The 21,833-nt window shown below is 48.6% G+C and overlaps 2 protein-coding genes across 2 annotated transcripts in view; one reads left to right on the forward strand and one right to left on the reverse strand.

The window, feature by feature from the left end:
* The window catches only part of LOC149337831 (putative thiopurine S-methyltransferase), a 142,783-nt gene extending 121,872 nt beyond the window's left edge, over positions 1–20,911 (forward strand). The window contains exons 7-8 of the mRNA XM_089554960.1: positions 20,664–20,708; positions 20,799–20,911. Of these exons, the coding sequence (XP_089411086.1) occupies positions 20,664–20,708; positions 20,799–20,911 (158 nt within the window). The remainder of the gene's footprint in view (positions 1–20,663; positions 20,709–20,798) is intronic.
* LOC149337833 (uncharacterized) lies at positions 13,535–14,782 on the reverse strand. The gene has a single exon (XM_089554961.1). It carries the CDS (start codon positions 14,780–14,782, stop codon positions 13,535–13,537), a length of 1,248 nt encoding a protein of 415 aa, XP_089411087.1.
* Positions 20,912–21,833: the final 922 nt, after the last annotated feature.

The following is a 21,833-nucleotide window of genomic DNA, read 5'->3' on the forward strand; positions in this document are numbered from 1 at the left end:
CACGCAAAAGGGCGTGTACTCTGAAGAGCACAGGAAAGTGATATTTCCTGATGCATTTGCCCCTTTGCGTACAGATGAAGATTTCAGAAATATGGTACAACCCAACCACCATAATTCTGCTTCACCATTACTTGAGCTGGGTATTGGACTGGTCAGCAAATTCCCGCTAGACTACATGCACCTCGTATGCCTTGGTGCCATGAAAAGACTTCTGGTTCACTACTGGACATCCACAGTCCCATCAGCATCAAAGCTGCCTGTGGGTACACGTCAGAAAATTTCAGAAAAGCTGGTGCAGCTGGCAGTTAACACTCCATACGAGATTCAACGCCACCCGAGGTCACTACGAGCCCTAGAGTTTTGGAAAGCATCGGAGTTCAGGAACTTCCTCGTGTACTTCGGCCCTGTAGTGCTCAAACACCATCTGGCTCACCAGTTCTATGTTCATTTTTTGAAACTGAGTTGTACCATTACCATACTGGCATCACCCAAGCTCTGCATGGCTTACTGTAACAAAGCTGAGGAGTTGCTTCTTAACTTTGTTACAGAAGCGGGCAGCCTGTATGGTAATGGCATATATACTCTCAGCACACACAGCCTCATGCATTTGGCAGAGGATGTGCGACGATTTGGCTGTCTGGCATCGTTTTCCGCCTTCCCATATGAAAGTTTTCTTGGGAAGCTGAAGAAACTAGTGAGAGGCCGTGCCCTTCCAACCCAGCAAATTTTCATGAGGGCAACTGAACTGAAGCTGCTGAACAAGCAGTCATGTCATCCTGGCAGCAATGACATTAAGCTTGCTAAAATGCACGATAGTGGACCTGTCCCACCAAATTTCCAAGGGCAGCAATTCAGTAAGGTGACAATTCAAAACAAAGTGCTTTCTACAAAGGCTGGAGATAACTGCGTGAAGATGAAAGATGGAAATATTGTCCGAATAAGGAATGTGTTAGTAGCTGATAGAGAGGTCTCCATCTGTGGACAGTATTACACCAATATTAGTGGCTTTCACAATGCAGTGCTGCACCTCACTGATATCGGTGTTTACAAAGCCAAGGAGCTTTCTCAGAGTCTCAGTATGTGGGATGTAAGAGAGTTCTCTGAAAAATGTGTGTGTCTACCATGGAGCAAGAACACAGATGTTATTTTCCCTTTGCTCCCATTGTGAAGACCCTTGGCTCGCAATCTCCCATCGGACATTTTTTGTTATCTGATGCATAGAGTCCGTGTCACCCTTGTGTAGAGCACTTCAGCAGCACACTTTCCTACGCTAAACTGACACCTTGTCGCAGCCTGTAGCTTTCAAAGGCAACACTTGCGAGGACGTTGAGCCACACAGACCTGCAAGCAAAATTAGCACGAGCACGTTGTCCGGGAACTTATCTGCATTCTAGTTTGTTTTTATCAGGTGGTGAACATTGCTCAAGCACTCTACACAAGGACGACGCAGACTACATATATGCGTGAAAGCTGATTTGACAATCTCATAGGCTGTTAGTGCGAGAGCAGCAATATTGTAATTGAATAGATGTGCAGTATCCTAAGTGTAAGAGAGTTGGACTTATATGACATCATACTCGGCCTTGATTTCCTTAGTGAGCACGCAGCCCTTATTGACTGTGCTACAAGTGTTGTTGAGTTGGACCTACCGTACCTCTCAGAACCACCTGCCCCAGTTGTGCACCGTCTCTGTACTGCCGAGTTCACCCGCTTACCACCTGAAGCCGCTACTTACGTATTGTTTAAATCTGTTCCACCTCTTCCTAACGGCCAGTATATCATCACCCTTGTCCTTGATTTGCCCGTCACAAAGAATGTTGCCCTTGCCCATACGGTTGTCGCAGTCTCGGCAAACAGCGCGTGGTTACCTGTTCTCAACTTCAGTACGCACTTCCAGACGCTTCCTCAAGGCATGTGCCTCGCCACGCTGTCCCCTACCGATGAATACGTGATCTCTGCAGTCACAAACTGTGTATCGTCCTCTCCGGACGATCATGTCACAGCTCTTTCGAGACCTGACCACTTTGCCAATATGATCGCTTCAGATCTCTCTGCCGACCAAGCCGAGGCGCTTACCCATCTTCTGGCATCTTTTCAGGACATATTTGACTTCAATGACCGCCCTTTAGCTCGTACGACTATTGTGAAGCATCGTATCAACACTGGTGACGCCGCTCCTCTGCACCGCCGGCCTTATAGGGTGTCCAGTTCCGAACGCCAAGTGATACAACAGGAAGTCGAAAAGATGCTCGCTAAGGACATAATCGAACCGTCGTCCAGTCCTTGGGCCTCTCCAGTCGTCCTTGTTAAAAAGAAAGACGGCAGTTGGCGTTTCTGCGTCGACTACCGCCACCTGAACCGCATCACAAGAAGAGACGTCTACCCACTCCCTAGGATCGATGACGCTCTCGACTGTCTCCACGGATCTCAATACTTTTCTTCCATTGACCTTCGTTCCGGTTATTGGCAAATCGCCGTTGACGAGCAGGACCGCGAAAAGACAGCTTTCGTCACACCCGACGGTTTATACCAGTTCAAAGTGATGCCGTTCGGACTTTGTAATGCACCAGTTACTTTCGAATGGATGATGGACTCACTCCTTCACAGATTTAAGTGGACTACGTGTCTGTGCTACCTTGACGATGTTGTTGTCTTCTCGCCCACATTTGCCTCGCACCTTGAACGTCTCAGGAGTATCCTGACTGTCTTTCGTATGGCTGGGCTCCAGCTCAACTCGTCCAAATGCCAATTCGGCCGCCGGCAACTCACCATTCTGGGACATCTCGTCGATGCCTCCGGTGTACGTCCTGATCCAGCTAAAATTGCAGCGGTGCAACAGTTCCCTCGCCCAAATTCTCAGAAAGACGTGCGCAGTTTTCTTGGGCTGTGTTCCTACTTTCGCCGTTTTATTCAAGATTTTGCCCTTATCGCTCGTCCACTCACTGACCTCCTGAAGACGGACACAGACTTTACCTGGGGCTCTGATCAACAAAATGCGTTTTCCACGCTTGTCCGCCTGCTGACATCATCCCCGATTCTGGCACATTTTGATCCCGCGGCCCCTACTGAACTCCGCACGGACGCCTGTGGCTACGGGATCGGAGCCGTGCTGGCTCAACGCTCCCGGGGCCCACACCACGTGGTTGCGTATGCTAGCCGCCTGCTTTCACCTGCCGAGCGAAATTACTCCATTACGGAACGTGAGTGCCTCGCTCTAGTTTGGGCTGTAGCTAAATTCCGGCCATACTTGTTCGGGCGTGTTTTTTCTGTTGTCACGGACCACCACGCCCTATGCTGGCTGTCCACGCTAAAAGACCCTCCTGGGCGTCTTGGCCGCTGGGCGCTACGCCTTCAGGAATATTCGTACACTGTCGTGTACAAGTCTGGACGTCTCCATCAAGACGCTGATTGCCTGTCTCGGTACCCTGTCGAGCCACCTGCTCTTAGTGATACTGACGATATCCCTTCCCTGTTTGGCATTTCTGATCTACACAACATCGCCGAGGAGCAGCGCAAAGACCCATATTTGCAAACCATCATCGAGGGCCTCAGCTCTGGAAGCTTCAAGCGCTCCCTGCAGCTCTTCGTTACTAAAAATGACATTCTGTATCGCCGCAACTTCCGTCCTGACGGGCCCTCACTCCTTCTAGTCATTCCCCAGCAGCTGCGGTCTTCTATAATTCCAGAACTCCATGACCTGCCTGCAGCTGGCCACCTCGGTGTGGCACGAACTTACGACCGCATACGGCATCGTTTCTTTTGGCCTGGATTATACCGTACAGTCCGGCATTACGTCACCAATTGCAACCTTTGTCAGCGCAGAAAGAAGCCTTCGGCACCACCTCCTGGTCTTCTGCATCCTATAGACGTGCCTGTGGAGGCGTTCCACCGTGTAGGGCTCAATCTTCTCGGACCATTCCCGACCTCGGATTCCGGAAATAGGTTGATCGCAGTAACCACAGACTATGCCACTCGGTATGTGATCACCCGTGCGCTGCCTACGAGCTGCGCGACCGATGTCGCTGACTTTCTTTTGCACAGTCTTATTCTACAACATGGTGCCCCTCGTCAATTACTCACAGACCGCGGACGCTATTTCCTGTCCAGAGTTGCCGACGACATCCTGCGTTCGTGTTCTACCAAGCATAAGATTGCCACAGCATACCACCCACAGACAAACGGGCTAACCGAGCGTTTGAATCGAACATTAACAGACATGTTGTCTATGTATGTCTCCCCCGACCACAAAGACTGGGATCTCGCCTTGCCCTATGTGACGTTCGCTTACAACACCTCCAGGCATGACACAACTGGTTACTCTCAAAATGAAGAGAGACTTTTTCGAGTGGTTATTTCAGATCAGAATTCCTGGTTTTTTCTTAGGTATGTGCGAATAGTGCTTTCTCAGAACTGAATCTAATATGAATGATTTAGTCAAAAAATGAATCAAATATTTTCATGATTATTCGTTATTTGTGTGAGTATGAAAAACAGCTGTAACTGTTGTTAGACATATTATAACTCAGTCTGTATATTAACATTGCGACCTTCATGTAATACCCATAGGAAAAATACATTTTACTTCTGATGACGACAGCATATAAACTGATTCAAATCCCAGTTGATGAGAGCGGCGAAAGTTTGAGCTGTGGCCTCCGAGATAAGGCATTCCGCAGGATTTTCGAATGCTCACTGAACACTTAAAGGCCGTATCTTAGCATTATGAATGTCACCACATGAACAGAAAGCGTTGTAGTATTGAACCCTCCTTTCTGTCTGATTGCGGCAGCATGCTGTGTGGTGTCGGAGTTATCGAATACAATAATACTTGAGTTAATATGTGAACATTTTGAATATTCGCACACACCTACTTTTTCGATTAAATGTATGATGCCACTGAGTGCTCAAATGTAACTTGGAGTTTATCTTTGAGATTTTGTTAGCACTGAAAAGTACAGCCATTGGTTATGTGCCCTGTGAACTGACTTACGTGTTAGAAAATAATTACTACCGAAATGGCCTTCATGTTATAATAAAAGTGTGTCATATGTATCACTGAACGTGTTTGTGTGTTGTCAATTCATAGAAAATTTGAGGAGCCCTAGTGGCTTTGTCAGTATTATGTACATGTTACAAAATATGAATGTCATCTGAACATTGGTCACACTGAACGTTGGCGAGATGTGTATGCCTAATGTTGGTGCTCTGATGTCTAGAAACGTTACTCTGACGTAAATTTGAAACATATACCTAACGTTAGTGCTCTGATGTCTGGAAACGTTACACTAACGTAATTTTGAAACGTCATAGTAACATACCAGAGGCAACGTTGCAGCAATGTGAGATTTTGTCACATAACGTTGCATGGAAGTTGGTACTTACAGGCAACGTTGAAGCAACATTATGCGTTACTTGGGACCGGTCGTCGCCTGACGAGCGCATTGCCGTCGTGTCGCCGAGATAGCAGCCGTCGGCCGACCCGTGTGTCACACTCTGCCGACAACAGCGCCGACCTCACGCCGACGTTGTCCCATCCCGACAGTTAGACGCTGCTTCTTCGTGCGCGCTGCTCGTCTGCTAGCTCCGTTGATGAAGGCGTCGTGGAAATCGAACTTATCTTCTATTATGGGACGAGTTCGCACTAAAGCGATGTGAAGAGTAGGCCTTTTATTATAGCACAGTCGACTTCCAAAGCGCCGTCAACTGCGGAAGCGAGACCACCTAGGCCTAGCGACGACTAGGGCAGCCTGGGACCAGCGCGCAGTTCAGGCGCGTTCACACTAGGCCGACGGGACCCCGAGGTCGACGCGACATGCAGCGACGCCGACGGTCGCGTCGGACAACCTGGTCGTTCACCGACTAGCCAGTCACACTGCACCGACGACGACGACGACGACGCCCCAACGACCAAGCGTCGTCCTAGTGTGACAACGCCGCCGACCAAAACGAGACCCGTTGGCCGACGTGCCTTGGGCATATCGGTGGCCGAGCGAAAACATTCGCCGACCAAAAACAAGTAGCGAGCTCAGAGCGCGAAGTGCAATCATTATTTAGACAAATAATGCACGCGCAGCAACATTCATCAAGCCAAATGGCCACTTCGCCGACGCGCCGCTCTGATCGTCGCTTGCGAACTGCCGCCCCACTGCAAGCAGGGACACGGAGCGGTGAGCATCGCTGCGCCGCTCTACCCAAGCTCCGCCCGCAACCGGTGTCGCACTTCGCCGCCGTACAGCAGTCCCTCAGAAAGACTGCTCGAGCAGCGACAAAGCATGCCTGCTTATGTTTCGAGCTTTCGGCAACGGCATCGCTCGCGGGCGCTCCGGGCGACGAGCTCTTCTGCTGCCTGGTTGCCGTGGTCGTCGCTAGGCCTATAGCCTCTTCCGCATCGAAGTCGCAGCGGCCGGCGCTTCGGAAGTCGCCTGCGCTATAATAAAAGGCCTACTCTACACATAGCTTTACTGTCAACAGCATCATCTCACAATAAAATAATAGTATGGTAAATCTCCACGACGTCTTCAGCAGCGAAGCGAGCGGGCGCCAGGCGAGCCGGACCGCAACGTCGGGCCAGCGGCAGCTGCGAGGCGGTTGTGGCAAAAAGTTTGCTTGTATCACAGTCGTTACCTTTGCGAGCAGCTCAGTATTCGTCAGCGATCCTCAAAAATGACACATTTTTCACATTTCTTATCCCAGGGTTTATTATTTACGTCAAGAACACACTTTAGCTCCTTTTTATGACGCCGGCAGACGGGATCCAGGCTGGCCGGCCGGCCGGCATGCTCGGCGTACTTCACGTTCGCACAAGAAAATACATAACATCTATGATACTAGAGAATGCTTCCTACATTAGAGCACGGGCAATATGCCTCTGCAAAAGTGGATCTTTCGGCAACGACATCGCCTGCGGCAACGCCGGGCTAGCCGGGCGTAAAGCACCATCGCACTCGCGAGCGTGCAGAAAAGAAAAAGACTCGTGAGCACTCGTAACCAAGGTTGCTAGGCCGCGAAACCGCAAAACTTGGTCCCGTACGTCAGAAAACTGTGCAATGACGTAGGAAATACTTGCTTGTGTTTTCTTCTCTGTTCCTACGTCACATTGATGCACTAGCGATGGCTCAGACTTCAAGAGAGAGCATTTTCACAAACTTTAAAATGAAATTAAAATATGTTCTAGACCTCCCTTAAATTTAATGCTTCGCTCTTATGGTCCTCACATACAAAGGAAACGTATGGCAGTCTTTTGTACAACCTTGGAATTTGATGTCTCTACCCCTTTAACAGAGGGCTCACTGATACAAAGATTATGACATTTCCTAATATGGTATGCCTCCATTATCTCGCGAAAGCGCTGATCACGATGTCTGAAAAGTACGCCGGTACTAGAAAAAATTGGTTTGCAAATTTTTCCCTTCTGCTCTTCTTTTTTGCTACATTCCCGGTAATGCTCAGGAAGATTCCCATAATGATATTTTAGGGAATTACGGTGTTCACCCAACCTAACGCTCAGGCAACGCCCCGTTTGCTCTACATAGACAGCTCCGCAAGACAACGGTAGTTTGTACACTACACCCAAGCTGCAGGGAACAAACGGGGCGCGGTGCCTAACGGTGCACCCACGCCTGTTCGGCTTATCGCCAACGCCATCTTGCCTGTTCCGTATCTGAGAGCATAAACTGCTCAACTTACTTGGCCAGGAAAAAACCACCTGGACGCCATAGCGGCTCCTACCTTCTTTTTCCTTGTGTGAAACAGCGCAACGGCACAAGGCCAGAGGACAAGAAAGGACGATACACAGCGCTGACTAACGACAGAATGTTTATTCAGTAAGCCATGCTTATAAAGGCGCCAGCGACACTGAAAGACAGAAAAATACAAAGAACCGTGACAGATATCCCTCCGACCAGGCAAGTATTTGATAACACAAGGCTAACACGTGTGCAAAAATTAATGTTATTTCTGCAAGATGGCGACAGAAGGGGTGCTTACACGCCTCTGACCCACCTTGAAGATCTCAGACGCTTCGATAACTTCTCTAGTCAGCTGATCTTTGCGTCTGTCAACAATCCTGCTTTTGTCATACAGAGGCTGGCACGAACAATCACGACAGTGAACACCGATGTGGCGGGCAGCATTCTTGACATCATTTTTGTGCTGCCTCAGCCTATCGTTCAAACAACGACCAGTTTGCCCAACATAGGAACCACCACAACTCAAAGGGATCGAATAAACTAGATTCTCTACACACTTCACAATTTTAACCTGATGCTTTTTTGTGCAGACGGGTTCACCTTCATTTGACTTTTTGGGGCCATTTACACGCGCGCACAAACTTCTCAATTTCACAGGAGCTGAAAACACATCTACTCCGGCTCTCTTACCTATTCTTTTCAAATTATGCGAGACAACATGAATGTAGGGTATGACAGACACATTTTTTCTTCTGGTACTGTGGTCGACTGCGGCAGAAAGTTTCAACTTTTTCAACATCCCCTCCGCTACTGCTGCTAAGACGTTGAGGGGGTATCCTGCAGTAACGAGCCTCTGAACCTGATAATAAAAACTATTGGCAGTCCTGTGGGTGCAAGATTTCTTCATGGCGTTACTGAAGCAAGACGCTACAATGCCCCTTTTTACGAGCTTCGAATGAGAGGAACTGTACGGAAGCAACGGTTTTTTGCTCCTGGGTTCAAAAGACCAGCACATATGTGCAACAGTGAAGTACAGGGTCAAATCAAGAAATTTTATGCAGTCATCAACAGGTACTTCGTGTGTCACTTCAAGAGGCGCGAGGACTTCAGAGAAAACTGAAAGAATGGCATTAACTTCTTGATCAAAATTCACCGCATCACATTTTATCAGAATCAGGTAGTCATCTACAAACCAGAAAACTTTTTCAGCATTTGAGCTAATGAGACGATTTTTAAGCGTCCTGTCAAGCATGGCTAAGTAAAAATCATGTTTAAGGGAGGCATAGCGCGAAAAAAAAAAGACAGGGACGAGAGAGACAAAAGACACGTCCCTGTCTTTTTTTTCGCGCTACGCCTCCCTTAAACATGCTTTACCAACTGGCCCAGAACACCACTATGCTTAAGTAAAAATCGCTGAGCAATGGAGCAATGCACGCTCCTAAGCATATCCCTTTCTTTTGAATAAAAACACGGCCATCCCATTCATCCTAAGTGGACTCAAGGTATGTTTGTAAGAGGGCCAAGAAGTTTTGTACGGAGATGCCGGAAGCATTCTGAAAAGCAACAGCTCCGTACCTGTCAATTACTTCATTCATGCACTTTAGCAGTTCGTCATGTGGGATAGAATAATACAAGTCTTTGACGTCAGTTGAGAAGGCACGCAACCGTTTGTCCTGGTTATTCTTCAAAAAGTCAATTACATCGTCCGGTTTTTTCACCTGGTAAGGGTCGTCAATGTCTGACCAACGTGCCCATCAGTTATTGTTGTCCCTACCTTCTTTAACCCATGTGCCATTCTATGCACGTAGGGCACCACGCAGACTTTCTACCGCTCCCTTCCAACGTTGGATTAAACGTTGGATCCCCCTTTAATCCAACGTTGGATTAAAGGGGGATACAAATCCCAAGATGTTGGAAGGGAGCGGCAGAAAGTCGGCGTGGTGCCCTACGTGTATAGAATAGCACATGGGTTAAAGAAGGTAGGGAGCCGCTATGGCGTCCAGGTTGTTTTTTCCCTGCCAAGTAAGTTGAGCAGTTTATGCTCTCAGATATGAAACAGGCAAGAAGGTGTTGGCGATAAGCCGAAGAGGCGTGGGTGCGCCGTTAGGCACCGCGCCCCGTTTGTTCCCTGCAGCTTGGGTGTAGTGTACAAACTACCGTTGTCTTGCGGAGCTGTCTATGTAGGGCAAACGGGGCGTTGCCTCAGCGTTAGGCTGGGTGAACACCGTAATTCCCTAAAATATCATTATGGGAATCTTCCTGAGCATTGCCGGGAATGTAGCAAAAAAGAAGAGCAGAAGGGGAAAATTTGCAAACCAATTTTTTCTAGTACCGGCGTATTTTTCAGACATCGTGATCAGCGCATACGCGAGATAATGGAGGCATACCATATTAGGAAATGTCAGAATCTTTGTATCAGTGAGCCCTCTGTTAACTTGGCAGACTGTGAAATTGATTTCTTAGCCTAAGCGTTGCATTGACTTCCTTTTTTTTTTGATAACGGTTTTTTAACTCATCCTTCCATAGCGATCGATGAGTGGCGCCTGAGGCCTCAATTCCATTTTTTCCCTCCGACTTGGTCTTTCGAGGAGGGACCGCGTGTGGTTGTGTTTGTTTTGAAGTTTTTAAAGGGACTGCCTTATATTGCGCGTGTCAGCAATAAACCTCAGTTGCGAGTTAGCGCTTGTCTGCGTCGTTTCCTATCCGTCCCTTGCGTTCCTTCTGCGCTATTTTTACATCATTCCCCTAGTGAGCCGGCACTAATATCACCTCAATTTCTTAGGAATGTTGTCTGGTCCCTTTCAGTATCTGTTGTGCCACAGTCGAGATCCTGCCTCCTTCCAAGCTACGGACGGTCAATTTGGAGTCCGAGAAGATTGTATCCGCGTCAGTGCTAACTATGACTAGTGCCGTAGCTGCCTCTACCGCTATTTCTGAAGATTTTTGTCACGGCCGACAACGAGTCCGGCAGCGCCCGCGGACGTCCACTACTGCTTGTGCTAACGCTCGCTTGGTATACTCTGCGCGTCCACACACACAGCTCCTTTGTCCGTTTCGTATTTTTTTATGTAGAATTATTGCCGTAGCTTTCCTCTTTTGATTGGAACAATGTCACGTAAAGCACGTGATACGCACACATTTGGAGTGATGTCAGATTGACGTTTCATCACGTTCGAGGTGGAGCGCATATGGCAGGTTATCTCACATCATGAATGGTAGTTTACCAATATCCCTCAAGAGAAAAGTATACAACAGCTGTATCTTACCGGTACTCACCTATGGCGCAGAAACGTGGAGGCTAACAAAGAAGGTTCAGCTTAAGTTAAGAACAACGCAGCGAGCTATGAAAAGGAAAATGATAGGTGTAACTTTAAGAGATTGGAAGAGGGCGTAGTGGGTGAGGGAACAAACGCGGGTTAATGACATCCTAGTTGAAATCAAGAGGAAGAAATGGGCTTGGGCAGGGCATGTAATGCGAAGGCAAGATAACCGCTGGTCCTTAAGGGTAACGGAGTGGATTCCAAGGGAGGGCAAACGTAGCAGGGGACGGCAAAAAGTTAGGTGGGCGGACGAGATTAAGAAGTTTGCGGGGGTACACGGTGGCCGCAACTGGCAAAGGACAGGGTTAATTGGAGAGACATGGGAGAGGCCTTTGCCCTGCAGTGGGTGTAGTCAGGCTGATGATGATGATTATGATGGGTTCCTGAGCATCCGCAGGGACATCCTCGCAGGGGGATGATGGTGAGCAGTGCGTCACTACGGACCCGAGCACCCGTGATTAGCCGTGCGTGGCATCACCGTGTCCGGGGAAAACGGGATCCTGGTGGTTGAGCCAATGGCGAGCGTTTGGACCTTTAAGGCCCCTCGGCGGAGGCAACACACCATCTTAAAAAAATGTCGTACGCCAAAAAAAGGACGAAACAGGAAGGAAAAACACAGAACAGGAAAGAGGCGCACTTCCAAATTTTTTTTGGCGTGTTCTGTGTTTTTCCTTCCTGTTTCATCCTTTTTTTGGCGTGTTCTGTGTTTTTCCGTCCTGTCTCGTTCTTTTTTTTGGCCTCTTTCCTGTTCTGTGTTTTTCCTTCCTGTTTCGTCCTTTTTTTGGCGTACGACATTCTTTCAAGACGATGTACCAACTAACCCGTTAAGAAGTTCCACTTTGGCCCCAGCTTCCTGTAAACGGCACCTCCAGCCTGACCCGACCGGGGGAAATCGGCAGTCGCCTCTTCCTATCCTCCCGTCTATCTTTAAGGGGACAGGGTAGGCCCTATACCTCCCATGTATTTTAGCCTGTGTTTGTGACCCGTTTTCTCAGGATCTGTAAAGGTTAGAACAATCATATTGGTACCGTTGAAATTAGCTCTCCAAGTTCTCGTTACTGAACCAGAAGTATTATGTAATAAAAAGATGCTTTTTTTGTTCTTGTTTTTAGTGAACCTGCTCATTTTTCAGGCCAAAATGGCCAATGAATAACTTGTCAAACAAAATTCCTTGAACTAATTTTTATAATTCTGGTTCAGCAGATTTCCCCCTAGGCTGCAATAATGTTGGCAAAAAATGATGTTTCTAGTTGCTGCGGTTCCAGAGAAAAAGGGGCAAACGTTGCGAAAATCGACATTTCGAGGAAAATAGCTTTGAAGTAAATAAAAGCGCTTTATAGCAACTCTGCACGCTATAAATGCTTGCGGATGTATCAGATCAGTAACCACCAGCCTCGTAACCACCTCCAGAGTCAATCTTTCTCTTCTCCGTTTGCTGCCTTGCTTTTCAGGCCTCTTTTGTAACCAGCTGTGCAGCCCTGTATGCAAAGTACAGTCGTCGCTCCCAGCAGCTGCACCTTTTCCTATGCGTCGTAAGATATACACGATCCTCGCGTTGACTTCATAGAGGCCCGACATTGCCTTTTTTGACGTCTGGAATTGATGCGAAGAAGAGCACCTTACGTAGTTGAGAGATAAGTGCAAGCAACGCATTTTCGAGCTGCTGCAAGTCCCCACTGCACACTTTACGCGCACAGCTTTCACGATGGCACATGACAGCATGTCAGCGTCAATCATAGCATAGCCAGGGTCACAAAAACTCGCGTTTAGGTCATCCATTTGTGCTGCCGAGTGCGACAGCTTTGACGAAGACGCGCACGCGGCGGCCGCTGCGTCCAGCGTCGGAATGCATTGCGAGGACTTGGTGCCATGAGGAACGAACTTATGACGATTCCCGTGAAGGCGCCGCTTTTGAAATAACTTCTTCGTCTTCGTCATATAATGAACGCTTACAATATAGCCTCAAAGCAATAAAAACCGATTTTGACCGTGAAAGCAAGCCGAGAGAGAAGCAAAACAACCCGCGTCCCGAGATATCCTGGCAGTGTCTGAGAATTGTTTTCGCTAAAAACGGAACGCTAGGTATTTACTGCTGTTGCCAGTCGACCAGTAACTATTCTGCTAAACATGGAGAAAATGGGCGTTTTTTTCCATTGTTTATTTTTTAAACCTACGAGAAGTACAGATCTCTGATAGGTGTGAAAGGAGGCGTGGTCGGTCACCACCTAGGTTTCGGAAAAGGTCAATTTTCGAGGTAAATACGTGCACACGCAAGTGACCAATTGGAAATCGTGGAAGAAAGATTGGGAATTCCAAATGCCGAAAAAACTAAGAATCTATTTTTTTTTTTCAAACTATTTGCCTACCCTGTTCCCTTAACTTTCCTACCTCTTTCTTACAACTCTCCTTTCTCTTCCTCTTTTCTTCGTTTTTTTTTTCACTCTTCATAGGTGGTGGTGAAAAACTTTATTTTAATCCTCGGAGAGAATTTGGGGATCAGAAGACACCGCTACATGGTTGGTATCCTTAGTCCGGGGCACCGCACGACGAGGCCCCGTCTCGCGCCCGCTTTACTAGAGCCCTTTGGGACCCCAGTGTGGAGCAGTTGAGGAGGGCAGTGTCCCATGCCTCTCGGGTGGGCGTGGGGGAGGGGGAAAGGTGAGGATTCTGATTACATGCCCACACCATGTGAAAGATATCGCAGATCTCTCCACAGTGCGGGCAGCGCCCATCTGTGTTCGGATCAAAGTGTTTGGCGATGGCAGGACAGAGAAAAGTTCCTGTCTGCAGGCGCCGCAGAGTTCGCTCCTCCGCCTTACTCAACCCCTTGGCAGGTGCCGGGTAGAGGCGGTGGCTATCGCAGTAATGCATTAAGATTTCCCAGAACAGCAGAAGCGGTTTATGGGCTTCTGAGCCAGGAGAGTTAGGATGAGGAGCCCGGTGTGTGAGCGCTCGGGCGGCCGCATCAGCGGCCTCTTTGCCTCGTAGACCCTGGTGACCAGGAGCCCAGATTACCTTTGCGCGAGTTGGATCGGCGGGAGCCCGTCTTAGAATTTCGGAGGTAAGAGGCGATATTTCCCTTGCAAGATAGTGTTCACAGGCCCGGCGGGAGTCAGTGATAACCGTTCTCGATTTTGGATCAGTGGCAGCGAGAGCTATTGCGACTTCCTCCGCTCGCGTTGAATTTGGGGCCCGAAAATATAGCCCATCGACATTCAATCCCCGGTGGACTACGGCAGCCATATAGAATCCTGCGGGCGACGGCCCTGTGATGTCCACGTAGTAGACTCCCTCTTTAGATCCATACTGCATCTTAAGCGCGTGAACCCGCGCTTGCCGTCTGCCTTCATGTGAAGTCATGTGCATGTTTCGCGGGAGCGCAGCGACCCAGAGCATGTGGGGCCACAACACCGGAATGTTCTCCGTCCCCTCCGGTATGCATGTGTGTTGGATGTGTAAGCGGTTTAGCAGGCGGCGACCAGGAGCCGTCTGCGAGAGCCGCGTGTATTGGTTCACGAGGTGAGCCTCCCGCAGCTCCTGATAGGAGTTTACCACTCCCAACGCCTTCAGTTTGCCGTTGGAGGTAGCCACCGGGAGGTCCAGTGCTCGCTTTGTTGCCTTCATGATGATGGCGTCAATGCGCTCGTCGTCTTTTTTGGTGGTGCGTAGGTAAGGCACGGCGTAGAGGGTCCGGCTGGTCACGAAGGCATGTGCGAGGCGTAGCGCGTCCGTACCCCGCAGACCACCCCGCTTTTTGGAAACGCGGTGGATCATGCGCCCTACCTGTTCATCCATGCGCTTGAGTGTCGCTATAGTAGACTAATAAACAGATTCACAACAGCGCTACGGAACGAGGACAGAAGGAACACGAAAAACACAGGACGGGCGCTGACTACCAACTCTTTATTGCGTGAAAAAACCAGCACAGATTTATACTATTTCCTGGACCACGTGATGCACTGTCAGCCACGGGACACAGCGAAGGAACGCCTCACACGTTTGGGGAGTCATCACACAGCTCGACAGAACTCATAAAACGTGCATGCACTATCAAAATATAGCATTGCCAAGCTAATGATAAAGGGACTAGCAGATACAAAGATGTGCATGACCCAGCTACAGCGTACGACAACTACAGCTCAGATAGGCAAGAAAATGAGTACTTCAAAGCAAAGCGGAATCTTTGGGCTACGTAAAAACATAAAAGAGAGCGAGAAGGCGTAAAAGCATGAGAAAAGCATGAGCAAAATGGCGATGAAAAAAAGGGCATGAAACAATAAAAGTTTCTAGGCAATAGGCACAGTCAGCAGGCTAAAAGCGAAAACAAGAAACCGACACCAACAAATAACACGGTAAAAGCAACAATCGTTAAAAAGAGAAAATAAAAGAAAGAAGAAAAACATGAACCACCACCGGCCAAGCAATGAAGACGGTAAAACCACTAAAAGTCTTTAAAAGACAGAGCAGCAAAGTTCCGCATAAGGTCAACAAACAAAACAACGCAAAATAAAACACTATAAGGTGAGATGCGGGGAAAAACCCTTTGTCAGGATGTCTAGCAGTTAAAACGCAAGAATCGCGTCCGTTCAAGAAAAGACTTTTCTTTCTCCTGTAAACAGACAGATGAGCTGCTGATGCACTCGTCCCCAGCCTTTTCAATCAAAAAACCTTCAATAATCTCCCTTTCTATTCTACTCCTTGCGGTCGCGAGAAACTTGGTGTCTGAAAACATAGGTCGACAATCGTGACGGGGTTGGTTACAGTGTAGTGCCATGTGGCTCCCAGACTTGTTTTTTACGTTGAGGAAGTGTTCGCTTGCTCTGTCATTGAAGCAGCGTCCGGTCTGGCCGATGTATACTTTTCCACAAGTGAGGGGAATCTGGTAGACAACTGCGGATCGACATTCGGTGTACTGACGGGAATGGTTTACTGAGCAGGTCGCCCGCTTCTTCCGGTTTACCATCGGACACACTCTTGCCAACTTACATGGGGCAGAAAACACAACGTTCACATCGTACCTGGCTGCAACCTTTTTAACATTGTGCGATAGCTTATGGATATAAGGAATTACGGCAACACGTTTCCTTTCCCTGGGCTCTCTCCTTCCCTCTCCTAGCTTCATTTTCTGGAGTAAGGCTTCGCACAGGCCTGCTATGAGGAAAGGTGAGTAGCCAGCTAAAAGAAGGCGTTCAACCTGGTTATCAAAGCTGTAATCAGCCATGTGCTCGCAACTTTTTGTTAGTGACGCATGAAGTGCGCTAGTTGCGACTGCCCGCTTCACAAGTTTGGAATGCGCACTGTCGAAGGAGAGTAAACCTTTCTTCGATCTAACGTTGCACGACCAACACACTCGCTCACCACTAAAAACCAGCAACAGATCTAAAAACTGGATCCTGTTCTCTTTTGGCATTTCCCACGTGAAGTTCATTCCACCAGAATAGTCCTTGAACACTCCGACGATCTCCTTGACGGCTTGTGGCATATCAATAGCAGCAGCATTGTCTAACACGATGAGGAAATCGTCCACGTAACGATAGATCTTGACGATGTGCTTGTCATGTAAACGTTCTTGAACTGCCCGGTCCATGGTGGACAAGAAAATATCCGAGAGCACCGGCCGGGGCAACGGAGGAACCAATACAGATTCCCGATTTTTGTATCAGGAGCTGGTCTTCGTACGACACTACTGTGGATTGCAGGTAAAACTGAAGTAGGGTGATGAACCTGTCTTAACCTATTCCGGTTGCATTCTGAAAGCTGACGGCTCCGATCTCGTCTATCCTTTGGATAACAGCTGTGAAAAGCCCTTCATGGGGAATGGAGTAAAAAAGGTCTTCTACGTCAATTGAAAAGGCCGTAGCAGCATCTTGCATTCCTTGGCGTAGGTCCTCGACAACTTCCAAAGAGCTGCGTACTTGAAACGGGAGAGCTCCAGTCAAACGGTTCAAGCTCTCACAAAGGAAATGTCCAAGGTGTTCCAGCCAGGTGCCTTTTTCCGAAACTATACTTCAGTAAAACATTCCCGTCAGTACACCGAATGTCGATCCGCAGTTGTCTACCAGATTCCCCTCACTTGTGGAAAAGTATACATCGGCCAGACCGGACGCTGCTTCAATGACAGAGCAAGCGAACACTTCCTCAACGTAAAAAACAAGTCTGGGAGCCACATGGCACTACACTGTAACCAACCCCGTCACGACTGTCGACCTATGTTTTCAGACACCAAGTTTCTGGCGACCGCAAGGAGTAGAATAGAAAGGGAGATTATTGAAGGTTTTTTGATTGAAAAGGCTGGGGACGAGTGCATCAGCAGCTCATCTGTCTGTTTACAGGAGAAAGAAAAGTCTTTTCTTGAACGGACGCGATTCTTGCGTTTTAACTGCTAGACATCCTGACAAAGGGTTTTTCCCCGCATCTCACCTTATAGTGTTTTATTTTGCGTTGTTTTGTTTGTTGACCTTATGCGGAACTTTGCTGCTCTGTCTTTTAAAGACTTTTAGTGGTTTTACCGTCTTCATTGCTTGGCCGGTGGTGGTTCATGTTTTTCTTCTTTCTTTTATTTTCTCTTTTTAACAATTGTTACTTTTACCGTGTTATTTGTTGGTGTCGGTTTCTTGTTTTCGCTTTTAGCCTGCTGACTGTGCCTATTGCCTAGAAACTTTTATTTTTTCATGCCCTTTTTTTCATCGCCATTTTGCTCATGCTTTTCTCATGCTTTTATGCCTTCTCGCTCTCTTGAATGTTTTTTACGTAGCCCAAAGATTCCGCTTTGCTTTGAAGTACTCATTTTCTTGCCTATCTGAGCTGTAGTTGTCGTACGCTGTAGCTGGGTCATGCACATCTTTGTATCTGCTAGTCCCTTTATCATTAGCTTGGCAATGCTATATTTTGATAGTGCATGCACGTTTTATGAGTTCTGTCGAGCTGTGTGATGACTCCCCAAACGTGTGAGGCGTTCCTTCGCTGTGGCCCGTGGCTGACAGTGCATCACGTGGTCCAGGAAATAGTATAAATCTGTGCTGGTTTTTTCACGCAATAAAGAGTTGGTAGTCAGCGCCCGTCCTGTGTTTTTCGTGTTCCTTCTGTCCTCGTTCCGTAGCGCTGTTCTGAATCTGTTTATTAAGAATGAACCAACTAGCCCACACCAGAATCCTCTTAGAGCTATAGTACAGTCCGGCCTAAGCCTGTTATTGATGAGCAGACCCAGGATCCGGAGCTCTGCCACTTCTCTGATGGGACCGCCCGACAGAGATATGTGCAGAGACGGGTCCTTGTGGTTTGTCCTGGCGTGTAGAAGCTCTGATTTGGCGGGAGCACATTGGAGACCACAGTCGGCAGCATATGCATCGACTATGTAGGCGGCCTGCTGAAGGCGGTCCTCCATCTCCCCAAGGCTCCCCTCGGTGGTCCAGATTGTAATGTCGTCTGTGTAGAGTGCGTGTTTTATGCCCTTCACCTGAGCCAGTCGGCCGGGCAGGTGCATCATGGTGATGTTGAAAAGGAGTGGTGATAACACCGCCCCCTGTAGTGTACCTCGTGTACCCAGTAGGTACCCAGTACCTGTGTACCCAGTAGTGTATAGAGTACGCGCCGTATTCCTCGTCCTCGATCCGGAGAAGTGCCTGACGCGCAGAGAGGAAGTCTCTGACATAGGCGAAGACCTTCGCCCCACAGTTAGTGGTGGATACCTGAACCGCACCGAGCAGGATGGGTCGAAGTGGGAGTGAAAGAAGAAAGAGAAAAAGGGGCCGCAACGAGGAACATGAAACTTGTGTTTGAGGAAAGGAAATTACGCAGTAACTGTCTCATATATCTCGGTGGACACCCGTCATCCATTTCTCGACGAAGGGAGGAAGTCGGAGTGAAATAAGAAAGGGAAAGAGGGGCCGTAATGAAGAAAATGAAAATTGTGTTTGAGGAAAGGAAATTACGAAGTAACTGTCTCACACTCGCTCCTCGCGCATGTGCAGTTTGGGCTCTCCGGGGCTTCGCGAAATCGCTCACACCTAGGGTAGCGTTGCTTCCTTGGGGAGATTGAGGACCGCCTTCGGCAGGCCGCCTCCATAGTCGATGCATACGCTGCCGACAGTGGTCTCCAATGTGCTCCCGCCAAATCAGAGCTTCTACAAGTCAGGACAAACCACAAGGACAACACGTCTCTACACATATCTCTGTCGGGCGGTCCCATCAGAGAAGTGGCAGAGCTCCGGATCCTGGGTCTGCTCATCAATAACGAACTTCAGCCGGACTCTACTATAGCGAAACTCAAGAGCATAGGTGAACAGGTAGGGCGCATGATCCACCGTGTTTCCAACAAGCGGGGTGGTCTGTGGGGCAGGGACGCGCTACGGCTCGCCCATGCCTTCGTGACCAGCCGGACCCTCTACGCCGTGGCGTACCTACGCACCACCAAACAACAAGACAAGCGCATTGACGCCATCATCATGAAGGCAACAAAACGAGCATTGGACCTCCCGGTGGCTACCTCCGACGCCAAACTGAAGGCGTTGGGAGTGGCAAACTCCTATCAGGAGTTGCGGGAGGCGCACCTCGTGAACCAATATACGCGGCTATCGCAGACGGTTCCTGGGCGCCGCCTGCTAAACAGCTTACACATCCAACACACATGCATACCAGAGGGGACGGAGAACACCCCGGTGCTGTGGCGCCACATGCTCTTGGTCGCTCCGCTCCCTCGTAACATGGACATGGCTTCACATGAAGGCAGACGACAAGCGCGGGTTCGCACGCTTGAGAGGAAGTATGGATATAAAGAGGGCGTCTACTACGTGGACATCACAGGGCCGTCGCCCACGGGATTCTTCACGCCTGCCGTAGTCCACCGGGGAATGAATGTCGATGGGCTATCTTTTCGGGCCCCAAATTCAACACGAGCGGAGGAAGTCGCAATAGCTCACGCTGCCGCCGATCGAAAATCGAGAACAGTTATCACAGACTCTCGCCGGGACTGTGAACATTATCTTGCAGGCGAAATATCCCCTCTTGTCTCCCAAATTCTAAGACGCGCTCCCGCCGACCCAACTCGCACAAAAGTGGTCTGGGCTCCTGGCCACCAGGGTCTACGAGGCAATGAGGCCGCTGATGCGGCCGCCCGAGCGCTCACACACCGGGCTCCTCATCCTAGCTATCCTGGCTCAGAAGCTCATAAACCGCTTCTTCGGTTCCGCGAAATCCTAATTCATTATTGCGACAGCCACCGTCTCTACCCAGTACCTGCCAAGGGGCTAAGTAAGGCGGAGGAGCGAACTCTGCGGCGCCTGCAGACAGGAACTCTTCTCTGTCCTGCCATAGCAAAACAATTCGATCCGAACACAGATGGGCGCTGCCCGCACTGTGGAGAGATCTGCGATATCTTTCACATGGTGTGGGCATGTACTCAGAATCCCCACCTTCCCCCTTCCCCCACCCCCACCCGAGAGACATGGAAGACTGCCCTCCTCAACTACTCCACACTGGAGTCTCAAAGGGCTCTAGTAAAGCGGGCGCGAGACGGGGCCTCGTCGTGCGGTGTCCCGGACTAAGGATACCGACCATGTAGCAAGGTTTTTTGACCCTCAAACTCTCTTTGCATATTAAAGTTTTTCACCACCACCACCACCTCTACAAATAAACTAACACGCAAAACTTCATGCAGGCTTTCCGAGGAACCTTCCTCTACCGCTGATACGGCGCCTTTACGGTAAGCAACAGGACACCGCCAGTGCACGAACTGTACGGCCTCCAACAGCTAGCCACACAGCGTACGTGTTTCTTTTTCCTCTAATTGCAGGGCAAGACTACCAGATTACGCAGCTTGGCGTCACGTTCATTGAACGCTCTTACGTCAAGAATAAAGTCATCAGGGAGACCCTGTGGCACTTAAAGAAAGGCAGCAGTTGTTGATATGTGACGGTGGAAGAGATAAACCCAAGCGTTGGCGAATAAATGCGTTTTTTACGGCTTAAAACAGTCAATCTGGTCCCGCCTGTAGACGCGAACACTGCTTACACAAGCCAATCTCTCTAAATGGTTTGGTTTATGGGGTTTAACGTCCCGAGGCTGTTGAATATCTTCGCACTGAGCTGTTTGAGGAACTTGAAGAGATAAAAGAGGCTTTGGATGAAATCAAGACATTAAAACAAGACATTGCAGACATTAAGAACCTAAGACAAGAAATCCAGCAAGTCTTAAAAGAGAACAGGGCTCTTAAAGCTGAAAATGCTCAACTGACAGAAAAAATTCAGGAACTTGAGCGCTATCAGCGGTCCAATAATTTGGAAATCAAAGGTATTCCTTTTGATGCGGAACCAGTGAGAACAGTAAAGAAAATTGGTGAACTTCTGAAAGAAGAAATCGATGAAAATTATATTGATGTCTGCCACAAAGTCCCTACTTCTAGACATAACGAGACAAATCTCATTGTCCGCTTTGTGCAACGCACCAAGAGGAATGCCTTTCTCGCCAAAGCACGGAAAACAAAAATTGACGCAAAAACACTTGTGTTTGATGAAACAGGAGATATCTATGTCAACGAACATCTGACAAGGAAGGCAAAACAACTGTTATGGGCTGCCAAGAAAAAGAAGAAGGGCATAGGATGGAAGTATGTGTGGACAGCCGGAGGAAAAGTGCTAGCTCGACAAGATGACACGTCGACTATTGTCCACATTGCCTGTACTGCAGACCTAGATCAAATGACAGGTTAGATGACTTGAACACGAGCGGCATGGATGACTAAGGAAAATGGACTCTGTAAACAACTTTCAGTGTTGCTATTATGAATACAGAACATTTAATCAGACTTACTCAGACTTTAATAGGTCTC

The sequence above is a fragment of the Amblyomma mixtum genome, chromosome 7 (assembly GCF_055824585.1).
Source record: "Amblyomma mixtum isolate Tamu chromosome 7, ASM5582458v1, whole genome shotgun sequence".
NCBI lineage: Eukaryota > Metazoa > Arthropoda > Arachnida > Ixodida > Ixodidae > Amblyomma > Amblyomma mixtum.